This window comes from Myotis myotis, unplaced genomic scaffold (genome assembly GCF_014108235.1).
Source record: "Myotis myotis isolate mMyoMyo1 unplaced genomic scaffold, mMyoMyo1.p scaffold_m19_p_2, whole genome shotgun sequence".
NCBI classification, from domain to species: Eukaryota; Metazoa; Chordata; class Mammalia; order Chiroptera; family Vespertilionidae; genus Myotis; species Myotis myotis.
This window is the reverse complement of record NW_023416324.1, coordinates 13,010,864-13,027,885: the sequence shown is the minus strand read 5'-3', so window position 1 is coordinate 13,027,885 and position 17,022 is coordinate 13,010,864. Positions and strand designations below refer to the sequence as shown.

Here is a 17,022-nt window from a genome sequence, read left to right as displayed (position 1 = left end):
ATTAATGAATATTTTAGATTGAGATCGGTTGTCCTGAGTTTGGGGTGGTTGTGGGGTGTCTGGTTCTTTTCTTCCTTGCAGTGTGACAGCTATGAAATTCGCCCTGGTAAACACCTTGGAGTGTGCATTTCCGTGGCAAACAACAGGCTTTTTGTTGGATCAATTCCAAAGAATAAGACTAAAGAAAACATTCTGGAAGAATTCAGTAAAGTCACAGGTAAAACAAAAATGTATTTAGAAGTTAATTTTGGGAAATCTGTGGTACTGTTTATAAGTGCAAAAAAAGGATGTGTGTATTAATCTAAGAGTTTAAATGTCTGTTCAGGTCTAAATTGCATCCCTTCTGCTTTCATTATTTTATGGATTTTGCCAGTATCATTTGAGTTTTTTATGTTTATAGTGGTTTGGACTAAGCACATTTCCTCATATCCTTAATATCTTGGAATGTCCCCTTCACTTTACCTTAATTGAACATTGGCTTTTGCCAGAGCTTTTGCCCTGTGGTCTTCAAGTGAAGGCTTTCCCCTTCTGACATTCAGTGTACTTTAGGTCCAAAGGGATTAGTATTCTTGTCTTCTTCCTGTTAGCTCATCTAGATCATATTTTTCAAAATTTGCAATTCTAAATGCATGGAATTGATTGAGAAGTACATTTTATATTACAATGTATATGTTTATACATTGGTCTGTATACATTTATATGTAACTGAAACAAAATTTAATGAAACCAAATACTTTTACTATTTTACATGACTTAGTCTGATATTTCCTTTTCCATTTCCATTTTTAAAATGCTAATAGAGAGCTACTAAATACTAGTTGTGGTTTAAAAACGCTTTTTTAGACGATTACCTTCCCTTTTAAAGAAAACCCCACTATTCCTTTATATTTTTGTCATCCAGATATACTATCCTTTCCCCTTCCTTCAAGCTGTCATCTATTGCTCTTCTGGTTTCAATTTGTCTTATTAATTGAAGGTTGCTTCTGGCTCACAGTCTTCCTCTTCTGTCCTAAATTGACTTACTCTTAGTACTTTTGCCGTAGAGGCATCATCCAGTACCCTAGCCTCCTAGTTTTGCGACCATCTCATCTTCAGTCCTTTACTTCAGCTCCCCCACATGCAGATCACATTCTGGATCTTGTTGCCACAAAATCTAGCCACTCCGGAATTTTTTACTTCTAGCATCCCACATTGTAACCACTGCCACTATTCTCCTATGTAATAAAGGCCTAATATGCAAATCGACTGAACGGTGGAATGACTGGTCGCTGTGATGTGCACTGACCACCAAGGGGCAGATGCTCAACACAGGAGCTGTGGTCAGTGTGCTCCCATGGGTAGTGCCGCTCAGCCAGAAGCCAGGCTCACAGCTGGTGAGCGCAGCAGAGGTGGCAGGAGTGTCTCCCGCCTCTATGGTGGAACTAAGGATGTCCGACTGATGGCTTAGGCCCCCTTCCCAAGAGCTCCCGGATAGCAAGAGAGTACAGGCCAGGCTGAAGGACACACACACAGACACACACTGCATGATTTTCATGCACTGGGCCTCTAGTTTATCATAATTGTGTTGGTCAAATACCTCTAACTGTTGGCACAGTTTTTAACCTCATTAGTTTATATTAGTTTATTACCTACCAAGTCCTTTCTGGCTTTATGTCCATGCATTCATTTTTTTTCAGCAAGTGTTTATTCAGTGCCTATTAAGTGCTGGTATTGTACTATCTGCTGGGATACAGTGGTGAATAAGAGAGATCTAGTCTCTGCCCTGTAGAGCTTACATTCTGGGAAAGGAGAGAAGATCTCCCCCCCCCCCCCCCCCCAATTAAGGAAATATTTACACATTGTGGTAAGCACTGTAAAGAAGGAAATAAGGGATATTTAGGTAGAGAATAGCTACTATTGGGGATTTTATGGTTATGGAAGTCTTTTCTGATAAGGTGACATTTCATCCAAGACATGAAGAATGAGAAGAATGTAGCATACAAAGAGGCATTCCAAGAGAGCAACACATGTCTGTGTTCTAAGGCAAGAAAGAACTTGGTATATTAAAGTTAATAGAAGGCCAGCGTTTTTAAAAGGTAGAATTATATAAAATGAAGTAGGTAGGACTTTTGAAGACCACAAAAGGAGTTTGGATTTTAGTGTATGTATAATGAGATGGTATTTGAAGGTCTTAAACAGGGAATGACATCTGTTTTATGTTTTCAGAATATTTTTATTGCTATATAGATAATGGCTTGGGGTAAAGAGTAGAAGCTTTCATAATGTTCAAATAGAAGATTGAGCAGTGGAGATGCAAAAAGTAGATTGGCTTGGAATTGGATAGGGAAGATGAAGTAAAGGAGGAAATCAAGAATAAGTCTTTAATTTCTGGCTTGAGAAACCCAGGAGATAATACTGTTTATTAAGTAGGAAAGTCTAGAGAAGACAGATTTGGGGAGTGGTGGTGCAGTTTTGGACTGTTAAATTTGAAATGTCTAAGTCTGGGGTAGAAATAAAATCTAAGCATTCTTAAGGATATAGATAGTATTTAAGAGTAGGAACTAGCTGGTTTTTACCTAGAAAGAAGATTTATGGAAAGATGAGGGCACAGGACCGACCAGAGGGACACCAGTATTTAGCAATTATTTTTATTCTTAGTAAAAACTTTTTTAAAAAATATATTTTATTGATTTTTTACAGAGAGGAAGGGAGAGGGATAGAGAGTCAGAAACATCGGTGAGAGAGAAACATCGATCAGCTGCCTCCTGCACACCTCCTACTGGGGATGTGCCCACAACCAAGGTACATGCCCTTGACTGGGATCGAACCTGGGACCCTTCAGTCCTCAGGCCGACGCTCTATCCACTGAGCCAAACCGGTTAGGGCAAAACTAACTTTTAAGTTAGACCCGAGGATGGTTAGTTGTTGAATCTTAGTTCTCTTGGATTTATATCAATAATTTGATGTTCAAGTTCTTTGGTGTAGTATTTTTATAAATTGTAAGGTCGTGTTACATCAAAACTTTAAAACATTGTAGAATGTTATATGTCAAAATGCAGTAGTTGTACCTGTTGTTTATGGCTGTATCTTTATGACCCCTAAAATTAAAAGGGCACATAAAAATATTGTCCCAAACCTCATATCTAATAATGCTGATTAAATTGTCTATTAGGTAATTAGTGAATCATTTTGAGGCTTCTTCAGTTATTTTTTGCTTTTAGGCAAGTGGATTTAGGTCTGCCTAATCAGTAGATGTGTGGTGGATGCTTTTGGCTTATATATCTGGCTGTTGGTTTAACAGAGGGTTTGGTGGACGTTATTCTCTATCATCAACCCGATGACAAAAAGAAGAATCGGGGGTTCTGCTTCCTTGAATATGAGGATCACAAGTCAGCAGCACAAGCCAGACGCCGGCTGATGAGTGGAAAAGTAAAAGTATGGGGAAATGTAGTTACAGTTGAATGGGCTGACCCTGTGGAAGAACCAGATCCAGAAGTCATGGCTAAGGTAAATGCAATTTTTTGGGATGGAGGTGTGGTCATCATTTAAATTTTATACTCAGAATGAAACTCAAAATTTTTTGAGTTTAATATTATAGCTCTTGATTTTAACTATTTAGGCAAGAACCTGTTTTAACACCAAACTTAGCCTTTCTTGATATTCAGGAATTTCCAGTAACCATTCCTTTTCCTGCTGATTAAACGTGTAAAAGGAACTGAAATGAAATCCCTTCCATTAAGTATTTTTATACACACTGAGAATTTGTTTAGTGCTAGGCATTATAAGGAATACAGAGGTTTAAAAAGAAAAAAAGACAAGGTCTTACTCAGTAAAGAAAGAGGTAAAGTTTGAATTATAATCTTCATTGACCATATTATGACTTTTATTAAATGGCCAGGAATAATTTTGTTTATATTTATATCTAATTTTTTTCTCTTATTTTAAAAAGTTTTTCTTTTTTTAATTATCAAGCTTCATTTAGGGTATTGTCCCTGTGAAGAAAAGCAGAAGGTTTTCATGTTTGCTGTTATATGATAGTGGCAAAATATGCATGGCAAGTCCTGTAGAGGGACCTCATTTTTCTCTGTCCTATCCTTGCCTTGCCAAGATCTTTATCTGGTAACAGATGGTACTATGAATCCTCATTCTCAGGCTTTCTTTTGGGTGAGTCCTGGGATTGAAGGGACACATTAGAGTTGCATCTCTGTCCCTTTTAGTGACTTTTTGAGTATTTTGGTAAATGTCTTTTTCCTTCTCAGGGAGGCAGCAACTTTATGGATGGTCATAAATTAGTGATTAGATTCTTCTGTATGAGAAGTCTGCCTCTAGATTCTGAGAAGGCAGTCCTCACTCTGATTAGTTAAGAGAGCCCCAGTTTATATTAACATGATAAAATTTTTATAGGCAAAAACATCTTTGTGTTAAACAGAAGATCCACTGAGAATGAACCAGAGGCTCTCAGATGTGCTGTTCAGTATCTTTTTAACATATTCCTTGAATAGATAATGTCAAGGAAAGGGACTGAGAATTTAAATGGCCCTGCTTTCTTTCCCTTTCCTTCCTTCCTTCCTTCCTTCCTTCCTTCCTTCCTTCCTTCCTTCCTTCCTTCCTTCCTTCCTTCCTTCCTTCCTTCCTTCCTTCCTTCTTTTTTTTCTAGTTTGATTTCAATTTCACTTGTTCTCCCAATTGTGACTTGGGGCAAACTTACTGAATTTGGATGTGACCTACTTTATTAGCATTGGATAAATATCTTCAAATCTCTGATAACTTTGAATCTACCTTGTAGAAGCTAAGTGTAGCCTGTATTGCTTATCCTATAAAAACATTTTAAAAATAGTATTATAGGTATATTATATGAGGGGAATCAAATCCCCCAAAATTCTAAAGTATAGCTACTTATTTTCTCATCAGTCACTTTTCATATACTTCTTATAACCTTTCAGATTGAAATTTACCCTAAATCTTTTTATAGGGTTAGAAAACTTCAAATTTTATTATAGTAACTATTCTTTCTGCATCTGAAACAATTTTGTAATGAATAGGTGGCCTCTATAAACTTGAATAATACTGGTTGAATAAACTTGAATATTACTGACTCTGTTTTCTAATGAGGGGGAATTTACACAGTAGAGTAAAGCTTTTGCTGTTACTTCACTCTATCAGTGTTACAATTTATTGAAGATCTTTTGCCAAGTTGGGTCAGTTTTAAAATCAAACAGTACCTAAGCACCTAAATAAATGTATCTTTCTTAATACAGTTTTAACACGTAATTTTTTAAAAAAATATTTTTATTGATTTCAGAGAAGGAAAGAGAGAAACATCAGTGCTGAGAGAGAATCATTGATCGGCTGCCTCCTGCACACCCCCCACCGGGGACTGAGCATGCAACCCGGGCATGTGCCCTTGTCCGGAATCGAACCCGGGACCCTTCAGTCTGCAGGCCGACGCTCTATCCACTGAGCCAAACCAGTTAGGGCAACAAGTAATTTATTTATAGTATGTAATGGTTTCATTTCAGAAAAAGATAAGGGACCCATGTTTAGTTAAAAAGGAAATCAGTGGAGGCCTGTCTGATGTAGGTATACTTCAGTATTACAACATTTAGAAAAATAAAGGAGATAGAGAGAGGTGGAAACTTCCATTTTTTTCACCCATTGAATTAAGATTTTTCTCCCCCATCCTTTCTATTCATAGAGCAACACTTTCTTCAGTGGATATGTTTGGTTTTTTTGTTTGAATAGTTAATATATTTCCTTAGCTTAGAAATCAAAATTTTATAGAAAGATAGAGAAGTCCCAATTCCACCCCTATCCCCATCTACCATATCTGTATCATACCCCTTGGTTCCCTATAGGCATTCAATTTTAGTATTCTCTTATTATCTTTTCGTGTTTTCTTGGGTAAATACAAATATTGAGGATGTATTATTTCCCTGCTTCTTATACAAGTGGTTGCTGGTAACTTACTGTTTTCACTGATTCATATTTGTTTTATTTGCCACTCTATTTCATCAGCTCTAAGGAAGGTATACCATTATTATAAGTACCACTAAGAAATTATAAACATTGCCACTTAAACTATGACACAGTACTTATCCGTCACATTGACTATAAGTTGGAACCCTGTTTCAGAAATGGGGGGGAAAAGTCTTACCAACAATGTATCCTAGCAGTCTCTCCATGTGAGCTCTTAGAGCTCTTCCTTGTTTTTTGTGTGTGTGTTTTTGAAATATAATTTTATTGATTTCAGAGAGGAAAGGAGAGGGAGAGAGAGATAGAAACATCAGTGATGAGAGAGAATCATTGATTGGCTGCCTCCTGCACACCCCCTACTAGGGTTCAAGCCTGCAACCCAGGCATGTGCCCTTGACTGAAATCAAACCCAGGACCCGTCAGTCCACAGGCCAATGCTCTATCCACTGACCCAAACCAGCTAGAACTCTTCCTCTTTTTTTTTTTTTTCTTCTTCATTTTTTGTATGGTTACATAGTGTTCCATTTGGTGGATGTACCACGGTATATTCAACCAGCTGGACGTTCTTGGGTTGTTCGAGTCTTTTAGGTTGTTTCTGTAGTGAATAAGCTTTTGTCATGTCAGTTGATACAAGTATGGATATATCTGTAGGATAGATTCTCAGGGGTAGAATTGTGGGCCAACAGGTAAATGCATCTGTTATTACTAAGATTACTATATTCTCCTCTTTGGGAAGTGGACCAGATCGTTTTACCCTCCTACCAGTGAAATACAAGAGGCCTATTCTCATCCTTGTCAAAATTAGTGTATGGTTAAACTTTTAGATTTTGTCAGTTTGATAACAAACGGTATTTCAAAGCCGTTAAGAGTTTTCTTTTCTTACTATGCATGAGTTTAAGTTTTTACTATGTTTTCCGGTCATTTGTGTGTTGCTGGTTGTTTTTTTGTTGTTGTTGTTGTTTTGTATGAACCATATAATCATGAATTTTTGCCTATTTTTCTATTCAGTTTTTCTGTTGAGTTTTTTTTTTTTTTTAAATATATTTTATTGATTTTTCACAGAGAGGAAGGGAGAGAGATAGAAAGTCAGAAACATCGATGAGAGAGAAACATCGATCAGCTGCCTCCTGCACATCTCCCACTGTGGATGTGCCCGCAACCCAGGCACATGCCCCTGACCGGAATCAAACCTGGGACCCTTCAGTCCACAGACCGACGCTCTATCCACTGAGCCAAACCGGTTTCGGCGAGTTTTTTTTTTTATTATTATTTTCTGGATCTCTGATATAAAAGAAAGATTAACTCTTTGTTATATAAGTCATTTGGTTTTTTACTTTGCTTGTATTTTTGCTATGTAGAAGCCATTTATTTATTTATTTATTTTTACACATATTTTTATTGATTTCAGAGAGGAAGGGAGAGGGAGAGAGAGATAGAAATATCAATGATGAGAGAGAATCACTGATCGGCTGCCTTCTGCACGTCCCACACTGGGGAATTGAGCCTGCAACCCAGGCATGTGCCCTGATGGGGAATGGAACCGTGGCCTGATTCGTAGGTTGACGCTCAACCACTGAGCCACGCCGGCCAGGTGAAGCTATTTATTTTTAGTAGTTGAATCCATCACTCTTTTATAGTTTATAGACTTATAGTTAATAAATTTTGAGTCGCAAAGCCTTCCCCAATGTGTGTTATAAAAACATTTTCTTCTAGCACTTCCATTTCCTCCCTTCCCCATCATCCTTGTGTGTGTGTGTGTATTTGGAGTTTATCCTGGCATACAGTGTGAGATATGGATCTGACTTTTATTTTTATCCAGATTAACACTACACTGATCGAATGATTTAAGCATTATGGTTGTTATATCTGGTAAGGTTAGTCTCTAAATTTTTTTCTTGTCTTTTTCCTGGCTATATTTGCTTATTTTTTCCAATGAACTTTAGAATCAGCTTATCCAGTTCTAATAGGGGGAAAAAAACCCTGGAAAAACTTGTTTAAGGGAGACAGGGACCATGCAAAATTTGTAAGTTAACTTAGTAATAATTATGTGTTGTTGTTTTTTGAAGGTCCTATTTACAATGTTAGGCACTTTAATTATAGGACATGAGAAGGAACCAATATTTATATAAATCGGTAAAATCTGAATTATTTTGGCAATTTTTATACCTTCTATCATAGCACTTAATGTTTTAGAGGAAAAAAGCCTATGCCATGAAGATAGGAAGAAATACTTTAATATAAGACCAGCTAAAATTAAGTAGCCAATGCCAATTTTTTTCTATTTGTTGTATTAGGTGAAAGTTTTATTTGTGAGAAACTTGGCTACTACAGTGACGGAAGAAATACTGGAAAAGTCATTTTCTGAATTTGGAAAACTTGAAAGGGTAAAGAAGTTGAAAGATTATGCATTTGTTCATTTTGAAGACAGAGGAGCAGCTGTTAAGGTAGAAATTTTGTTTCTTGATATTTGAATTCTGCTATTGAAACTTGTTAAACATATGTAGTGCCTTTAAAAATTAAAATAAAATTGGTTTTCAACTTCTCCGAACTCTGGAACTTTTTTTTTTTTTAACATATTTTTATTGATTTCAGAGAGGAAGGGAGAGGGAGATAGAAACATCAGTGATGAGGACAGTATTACCGATGTCTCCCATTTTTCCCTCCTTTGCCCCCCTCCACCCAGCTTTTCTCCACCCCAGGCCTTAGCCCAGGGTACTGATTTTAACCCTTTGAATGCCAACCAATATCCTAGGAACTATGCTAAAATTGCCAAGGCATTTTTGCTGATTTTACAGCAGTTTAGGAAAAAAATTATGAATCGCAAGTAAATGAAGTTACATATTCAAAAACTTAAGGAAACCTTTACTACATTTGTTTTTATCTTTGACATATATTGTTTGCTGATTGTATTATAAAATACTAGTAGGAAAAAAAATTTGAACAAAACATAATGTTAAAATAGAGGGACACCCTTCTCCAATATCTTCCACAAAGTCGTCATCTTTACAGCAAGAATTGACATATTTAGCAATATCATCATCACTAATAAAAGCAGACTTAGAACTGGATGCCATTTCGAAGCTTTAGGGCTACAAAATCTGAGTAAACTTCATAAAATCGTAGTACCTGTAAAAAAATAGGCAGATAAATGCCAGTGGTCAATTTTAGAACTACAAACATTCGGCATCATAAGTAATCTGCACTTAGGTGCTATCTGTCAATAAAGAGTGAACTACTAGCATCTAATAGTGACACTGCAGGAGGAGTGTGATAGCGCTCCTGGCACTTTTGGCGAAAGACAGGAAGAGTGCGATCGTGCTCCCTGGCACTCTAGGGGTTAAATGTGCCTTGTAGAAAATCTTTGACTAGTTAGAATTGATTGGTTTGCTTTTTCATGGCAGCTAATTAATTAGACCTTATTGCTTATAAAATTCACAACTCGGTACAGAATTTAATGTATGCTTTAAATTGCCAATGGTATGAAACACTGATAACTAATAAGTTTATACCTTCTAAATAGTCCTTTGATTCAATTGGTATTAAATAACAGGTGCATAAAAACTGGCAGGGTGGTTTGCCAAAGAAGTCTGTAAAATTACAAAATTTTTACCTCAGCCACTGGGAATCACATACATCGATATGGCCATGTGAGCAAGTAGATGCTCTTTTCCAGCGGTTGCCAGCCTTTCAGACCTCATGGACCACCAGTGGTCTGTGGGTCACTAGTTGGCGACCGCTGCTCTATTCTGTTTTTTAGACCAGAAAGCTTCAGCCTCATTTAGTTTTAGCTGAAATAGCCAAAACCTAAGGTGGTAAAGGGAGAAAATTAGTATCTAGAGAAAGATGGATTTGAATGGATATTTGTAAATCACTAAATGCTCTTTATGGATAGAGCATTTACGTATGTCTGAAGAAGAAATGGTTGTATGGGGAAATAGAAAAACTGTGGTGAGGTGATATTTTGTTAGAGTCTCCTGAACCTTGAAGCATGGCAGAGGCTATTAGGTGGAACAACATGAATAAAGGACTAGAGCATAGAATGCTTTTGATTATTGTCCTCCAGGTGAGTAACTTCATTAGGTTGGGCTTTTTCTGGGCTCTGTGCTTTTGTTTAGTCAAAGTATGTTCCAGGTTAAGTGTTGTGAGGGAAACCTAGACTGTGTTTGTGTCAATTTCTTGTTGAATTCCACTGCTGATCTTATCAGTGACCTCATTTGTGTTCACATTCTTAAAATTTTTTTCTTTTCTTAAAATCTTTAAAAAAAATTCTTTATTGTTTAAAGTATTACATATAGTATTACATATGTCTCCTTTTCCCCCCATTGACCTCTCCCTGGTCACCCCCACCCCCCCAGCACATGCCCTCACCCTCCTAGTGTCTGTGACCATTGGTTATGCTTATATGCATGCATACAAGTCCTTTGGTTGATCTCTTATCTTCTCCCCCCTTAAAATTTTTATGGAAGAACAATGTAAGACCACGTACATATTGAATGCTATTATATTTATTTAAAACTGAATCTTGAAAAGTTTGTGATACTGGCATCTTCCCCATGTGTGGATTTGCCTCTTTAGTATGGTTAAACATTGAAGAGTTAGTTATTTGGAATTAAGGAACAGCAATAGGTAACCCGTTTACTTTTTTAAATATAAGAGTAGGGCATCAGTTTTGTGCTCAATATTGTTTACATATAAGAGGGTGAGATTGAGGGAAACAGGTACTTTCGTTGTTTTTTTATTTTGTGGCTGGATTCATCTTTTGCAAATTAAAATATTTAAATTGTTTATTAGTGTATTAACTGGCACAGTTATGCTTATGTAGTTATGTTTTAAAGTATTACTTCTAAAATAAATTTATTTTTCTAATTCTGTGTAGGCCATGGATGAAATGAATGGCAAAGAAATAGAAGGGGAAGAAATTGAAATAGTCTTAGCCAAGCCACCAGACAAGAAAAGGAAAGAACGCCAAGCTGCTAGACAGGCCTCCAGAAGCACTGCGTGAGTCTGCATTTTAGTAAATACATCTTTGAACAGAGAATAACTTGATAGCGGAGATCAGGTTAATAAAACAAAATCAGGAAGAGTCTTGAAGTAAGCTAATTTGTTTTTTCTTTTCTCCCTTCCCTCCATTGTTAGGTATGAAGATTATTACTATCACCCTCCTCCTCGCATGCCACCTCCAATTAGAGGTCGGGGTCGTGGTGGGGGGAGAGGTGGATATGGCTACCCTCCAGATTACTATGGCTATGAAGATTACTATGATGATTACTATGGTTATGATTATCACGACTATCGTGGAGGCTATGAAGATCCCTACTACGGCTATGATGATGGCTATGCAGTAAGAGGAAGAGGAGGAGGAAGGGGAGGGCGAGGTGCTCCACCACCACCAAGGGGGCGGGGAGCACCACCTCCAAGAGGTAGAGCTGGCTATTCACAGAGGGGGGCACCTTTGGGACCACCAAGAGGCTCTAGGGGTGGCAGAGGGGGTCCTGCCCAACAGCAGAGAGGCCGTGGTTCCCGTGGCTCTCGGGGCAATCGTGGGGGCAATGTAGGTGGCAAGAGAAAGGCAGATGGGTACAACCAACCTGATTCCAAGCGCCGTCAGACCAACAACCAACAGAACTGGGGTTCCCAGCCCATCGCTCAGCAGCCGCTTCAACAAGGTGGTGACTATTCTGGTAACTATGGTTACAATAATGACAACCAGGAATTTTATCAGGATACTTATGGGCAACAGTGGAAATAGACAAGTGAGGGCTTGAAAATGATATTGGCAAGACACGATTGGCTCTAGATCTACTACATTCTTCAAAAAAACAAAAATTGGCTTAACTGTTTCATCTTTAAGTAGCAATTTGCTGCCATTTGTATTGGGCTGAAGAAATCATTATTGTGTATATACTCAAGTCTTTTTATTTTTTCCTCTTTTCATAAATGCTCTTGGACATTATTGGGCTTGCAGAGTTCCCTTATTCTGGGGATTACAATGCTTTTATTGTTTCAGGCTTCATTTTTAGCTTCAAAACAAGCTGAGCACACTGTTAAATCATGATTTTGCAGAACCTTTGGTTTTGGACAGTTTCTTTTTTTTTGCATTTGAGATAGATTACATAGGAGTATGGAGTATGCTGTAAATAAAAATACAAGCTAGTACTTTGTCTTAGTAGTTTTAAGAAATTAAAGCAGACAAAAATTTAAGTTTTCTTGTATTGAAAATAACCTATGATTGTATGTTTTGCATTCCTAGAAGTAGGTTAACTGTGTTTTTAAATTGTTATTACTTCACACCTTTTTGAAATCTGCCCTACAAAATTTGTTTGGCTTAAACGTCAAAGCCGTGACAATTTGTTCTTTGATGTGATTGTATTTCCAATTTCTTGTTCATGTAAGATTTCAATAAAACTCAAAAATCTATTCAAAACATTACCTATTTCAAATTCAATTGTGTCCTAAAACATTATTTTATTCGTAATCCTTGCAAGGAATATTGTTTTCAAACTATAACTGCCTATGTGAGTGATCAAATTCATGCAAAATTTCTTATCTATTTCAATATGTATCGTGGCTATCAGACTGAGGATTAGTCTAAATTCTAGTACTTATTCCAACTAGCACTACATTGATTGGTGTTCTCTCATAGTCTCTTAAATTTTGAAATTTTATCCTTATTTTTATAAAACAGGTTCAATGACTTTTGAACATTCTTGCAGGCATTGTATAATTTATGTTAAATAAAGTGGGATTAGGGAAGCAGACTGCAATTTATTTTGACCCACATTATTTCTATAAAGGATAATTTGTTGTCTGAAGACTTTATTTGCTGAATAAGTGAATATATGTAACAGGAAAAAAACGTTAGTATTGTGGTGTCAATTGCACTACGGATGAAACTCAGTTTTAGTATACATGATTGGGACTGCCACTTCAGTTCAGGAATATGATTTTCTATTGCTATGTAAATTTGTTTTGAGAAACACAAGCCTCACAAGAGAGGCTTAAAAATATCTAGTAAACATACTGCTGACAGTTAACACCTTTTTTTTTTAACTATCCCTAATGGCCAAAGTTTTTGTTGGCCAAGTCATAAGGTCTCTTTCCCTGTTTCCTTTAGAAATTCTGATTTATTGTAATGGCCTTTTTGCTTGAGAATAAGAGGAACAAAAAAGTCCAAACTTTACAGTGCAGGAAAGGCTGGATCACTTTCAAATTACTGCAAAATTTTCCCTTCCGTTTTGTTCTTAGGTGGATCTGTTTTTAAATTATAAAAACAAGCCATTGGGGAATAATTAAAAACAACACACCTTATTTTGTGTTTTGTTTCTATTTGGTGTCTATTATAACAGTAGCACTAGATTTCAAAATTATAAGCCACTTAATTTTTTACAAGTTTGATTAGATTATATTTTGGGTTTCAAATAAAATATTTCTTGATGAAAGTTAGTATATCTTATTTCTCTTTAAACATGTACTTATTACATAGTACAGTAAGTAAACTGGCCTTATTGTTCCTATTTTTTTTTATAAACTGATAAAGGAATTATATATGTGGTCTGTTTTAGAGTAGTTTCAGGTCAACATGGGTATGTATTTGATAAAGCTATGTAGAGATCCAGTTGTGTTGATGTATTTTAATGCCCATGTATAAAAGTAAAGACACCGAAAATCCTTTAACTACTGCTTTTAAACTTTGAAAAATACAACTTGAAGCTCATTATAAATCTAAATTAGACTTGAATAAAACCCTGATTTTCCTAAAGAAGAAAGGGTCTAAAAGTAAAATTTGAGTTGTTTGTATTTCTTAAAAATTAGATGGTACCAGCCACAAAGTTATCATGAAGGGAATTAGGATTTGGAATAAAGTGATGCTTCCCCCACCCATCCTAAAATATAAAGCCCCAGCAAAAACATAAGAACAAAACTTGGGTTCTATAACAAATCCTTTCTTTGATTGCAAATTACATTTTATTCTCACCAGTTAAAATATATATCTATAGCAATGTTCCTCTAATATTGTTTTATAGGATTTTTATGTCCGTTTATTTAGCAGTAAAATGAAACTTTATAAACATTAAGTCTCACTTTAGAGCTTTTACCTTGTCTTTGTAAACTATAGCTGTAGCAGCATTCAGAAAAAGAGATTCAGAGCTTAACTTTTCACAGAAATCTAATAATCTAATATCTAAATCTGAAAAATATCCATTGAGGAAGGTCTTTATTCTAGATTTGCTTTCATTGTTGTTTTTAATAGGCACAAATGATGAGTTCTGGGAAATTTGATTTTCTATACTCCTGTCATCTTTTTGTTCCCCAACCTAATTCATTTGGTTTTATTTATGAGCCTGCTATATTAATGTGTGTTAGGAAGTTTTTACTTTATAATGAGATAGACGTCTTTGTAGTTACCCTCCTGAGATTGGCATAAATATACCCCTTCCCCATAATGGAATGCTAATTTTTATTTGATCACTCATTTATAGCAGTTGCTTAAATGTATGTATATGACATTGTTTTAATTTTTTAAAAGCAAAAATGTTCTAATAAGTTGCCAGATTTTTAATAAATCCACATTTGGTCAATTAATATGGAAATTAAGTTACTATGGTTCTGAAGTTAGTTTTTTTAAACAAAAGAGTTCATAATTTTTCAGTTTTTTTTAGTTTCTGTGGTTATTCTGCATAAGAAAGCCCAATGCTTTCTATTAATAAATAATTTTTCTCTCACTTGACTTTGAAATCTGACTTAGGTGAACCCTCTTTTTTTAAAAAGGTCAGAATGCATCAACATAAATTATATATTTTAAATTCCAAAAGAGAAGGGATATAAAATTCTATTCCTAGCGAAAAGCCATATAATATTCTTGAAACTCATTACATCATTTGCCTCCTGCCCATTTGGATAATCATACCTATGTTTTATTAATTGTGTATTATTTGTAAAACCAAACCCTTCCCAGTAAATACTTGCTATAAGGCTATTGTCAATTTTAAAGACTCCTAATTCTGTTAAAATTTGCTATTTTGATTTTCCAAAGATAATTTTATTATACTGAGCTATCCATTATAATCAGTAAAAGTAATGTGGAAGAAATAGTAATACTAGTGATGTCGTTTATTATGTGAATCTCTTAACTGAGGAGCTATGAAAAAGCCTTATAGAAAGAGTGCACTGGATTTATAAGTGTGTTTATGTTCCTCTAAGAATGAGAGCTTCTGTTAACTTAGTTGTTCAGAGTAAGCAAGTGGAGTGGATAACTGACTAGAGAATCCAGATTGACAAATCCGTTAACCAGTCATGTTTACTTTTGCATAGAAGTTTGTTGATTAGTTCTTATCTTTGAGATGCAAACACGAAGTTTTAAAAATATTGTATACCTAAAGTATGGGCCGGTAATTTAAATATAATTTTTAATTTGAAGTAGTTACTGTTAATCTTTATAGAAAAGTTTTCTTTTAAAATGTGTATACATATATATATTTTTTATTTAGAGGTTACCAGAAGCTCTGGGCTTTTTGTTTTGTTTTTGTTTTTTAATCATTTTCAGATGTTATCCAGAAATCTGCAAGTATACTTTTCCTGTTTTAACTCCTTCCTTTTATCACCTGACTATCAGGGAAGCGAGGTTGAGGCTGCCCTGACCTGACATGTCATGATGTCGACTTGCTAGGTGGGGTTCGCTGGGGACGATAACCAGTGGAATTATTGGTAAGAACTTTTTTTTTCCTATTTTTTTTTATTAGTAGTGGGGCATTAAGTGTGGGAGAATGCCCATATCCTATAAGTGGGCATTTATGTTGGCCTTATAGAAAAATAAGACTTTAAATAATTTTGTTCTTAATAGGAACATATAATAAGTACTTCATGCTCTTTATTCTCAAATTGGTAGATGAGCAGGAAAGGCCTACAGTATGAATAAATGAAATACTCAGGGTATTATTTTAAGTGATCAGAATAGACACTTTGTAAGATGGATTCTAAATAATGTCTCTTGGTGAGACAATAAATTTGCTTTATTTTACTGTGATTTCAAACAATCCAATATCTTCATTACATTTACATTTTTATTTGGTATATTAGCATATAATGCATCTTAAGGGATGTTTATTGCAAACTAATATTAGTAAAAATAGGACGATGTTGATAGAATGGAGGTGTTAAACACTAAGAGAAATAATTTTTTTTAAATCCTCCAGAAGAAACCTTAATATTGTAAAATGAAACTTAAAAGTTTTAGCAATTTGAAAAACCATAGTTGATTCAGTATAAAGATACATTTGATATAACAACTTTTTGTCAAGAGGAAAATACATAGGTAAATTATTAGGTCATTGAACATAGCGAAACACAAATTAATCAGCCACTTGTGTTTCATCTGAAACTCAGGAAAGCTGGTAGGATTAGTAGGTATTGATAGAATTAAGAGTCAATTTTTAGATTAGTGCTAAAGATTAAAATCTTTCATACTCATTAGAGGATTCCACGAAGGTAAAGTATAAATTGAGGAAATTAAATTGAATAGGCATTTCTGACCATACCATCTAAAAATGTAATATAACATAAGCACTGATTGAAAATAATTTTGGATTTTCATGCCTGAAGAACCTCCTCACTATTCTTAAGCCTTCTTTGTTGGTTGGGTGTATCAGTCCAGGAAGAATCTCCTAGGTGTTAAACATGTGCTAGTTGGTGTCATGAATGTAAGCCCCTATCTCTAAGCGTGTTGTAGACTAGCTGAACATCAATCTGCAGTGGAATACTTGAAGAATTTTAGTGATTGTGTCATTATGTTAAGGTACTTGTTCTCTTCTGACACATTTTATACATGTATCAGTGGTAGAAAAGATCAGAGTATAAAACTTTAAGATTGCACTTAATGTGCTCTTAGGAAGTTTTATAGTAAGTAGTAGGAACACTCAAGTAGTTCTGAGCAGTTCATAGAAGTTAACGAAAATGCAGTGCAAATTTTTGTGCTTTATACACTAACAACAAAATACATTTCATAGGACCAGAAAAGAATGAAGCATTATGGGGGAAAACATACATTCCTCAAATATAAATAAGGGCTTTCAT

General features: G+C 35.4%; 1 protein-coding gene across 10 annotated transcripts in view; it reads left to right on the top strand.

Annotated features, from left to right (window-relative positions):
* HNRNPR (heterogeneous nuclear ribonucleoprotein R) overlaps positions 1 to 12,381 on the top strand; it is a 36,528-nt gene extending 24,147 nt beyond the window's left edge. For 5 of the 10 annotated variants that reach the window (XM_036347627.1, XM_036347628.1, XM_036347625.1 and 2 more), the window contains 5 exons: positions 82 to 217; positions 3,272 to 3,486; positions 8,247 to 8,396; positions 10,829 to 10,950; positions 11,089 to 12,381. In XM_036347627.1, coding sequence (XP_036203520.1) covers positions 82 to 217; positions 3,272 to 3,486; positions 8,247 to 8,396; positions 10,829 to 10,950; positions 11,089 to 11,701 — 1,236 coding nt within the window. In that variant the 3' untranslated portion in view covers positions 11,702 to 12,381. The remainder of the gene's footprint in view (positions 1 to 81; positions 218 to 3,271; positions 3,487 to 8,246; positions 8,397 to 10,828; positions 10,951 to 11,088) is intronic. The other 5 variants (XM_036347626.1, XM_036347623.1, XM_036347630.1 and 2 more) reach the window with 3 other exon arrangements.
* The last annotated feature ends 4,641 nt before the right edge of the window (positions 12,382 to 17,022 follow it).